Below are 1,053 nucleotides of genomic sequence, written 5' to 3' on the forward strand. Positions count from 1 at the left end.
TGTTTAATTAAATACCTAGCACATGCTTATCAGCATCATTAACTGAAGTTACAACTACTATTAGCATTTCTATTAATATTATTGTATTAAGCCTGTAGATAGCTCTTATCTGACCCCTTAGCTGATTTTGCATTATAATATATAATATCAGACTAGGGAAGAAATGAATCATTTTTCACTTAAATTTGCCTACTGTAGATAGGTGACCTGAGCATAGTTTCTTGCCCATCAAAGGACTTTAAGTTAGCAACTTTATGTCATACCACAGTGGGACAAGAGGCTTCCTACTTGTTCCTTGCTTTTACCCTTTGTGATAATTTACAAAGATAAACCCTTGAGCACCCAAGATGCTTGTTTCTTAGTACATGTAATTGGGTTAATTCTGCATGGACAGGCAACATATTAAGTTGATAAAGTATTTAAACTTAGCTTTTAAAATGTCATTAAAGTTTTTAATTACCTCTTTGTTATTTTAGATCAGCCCTCATACTTGCTGTTACTCTTGGAGAAAAAGATATAGTCGTTCTTCTTCTGCAGCAGCACAATATTGATGTGTTTTCTCGAGATGCATATGGAAAGACTGCGGAAGATTACGCGATAGAGACTCAGAATAAAGTGTAAGTCTTTACATAAAAAGGCTAGTGAACACTAAATTGAAGTTTAAAATAATTGTAACAACTGCATCTTATATATCAGGTGAGATTTCATCATTTGGTTCAAGTAGTTTTCAAGTGACAAATTTTCAAGTTTTTAAGTGTTCAAGAGTTGTGCAACTTCATCAGCCAGAAATCAAGCAAAAGGCTAGGTAAGTAGCAGTAGGTGCAGGATTCTTGATATTGAAACTTTTAGGACTTTTCTCCTTAGGGCTTCCAATGTTGTTCATGTTATTTCAAGTATAACCCCTATGGATAGGATAAAGTAGTTTCACATCTTTGATTTTTCTAATTAGTTATTTGGGTCTCAAAATGTCCAGCTTATCAAAAAACCTTGTGCTGTTTATTGGGGACCATCTACTGTAGCCTGATCCTTGAATTTTTCAAGAACCTACGGGGT

At 34.2% G+C, this 1,053-nt stretch overlaps 1 protein-coding gene across 1 annotated transcript in view; it reads left to right on the forward strand.

Annotated features, from left to right (window-relative positions):
- Window positions 1–617, forward strand: part of LOC105524311 — a 125,361-nt gene extending 124,744 nt beyond the window's left edge. The window contains exon 9 of the mRNA XM_011959505.1: window positions 477–617. Coding sequence (XP_011814895.1) covers window positions 477–551 — 75 coding nt within the window. The 3' untranslated portion in view covers window positions 552–617. The remainder of the gene's footprint in view (window positions 1–476) is intronic.
- The last annotated feature ends 436 nt before the right edge of the window (window positions 618–1,053 follow it).

The sequence above is a fragment of the Colobus angolensis genome, unplaced genomic scaffold (assembly GCF_000951035.1).
Source record: "Colobus angolensis palliatus isolate OR3802 unplaced genomic scaffold, Cang.pa_1.0 Scaffold498, whole genome shotgun sequence".
NCBI classification, from domain to species: Eukaryota; Metazoa; Chordata; class Mammalia; order Primates; family Cercopithecidae; genus Colobus; species Colobus angolensis.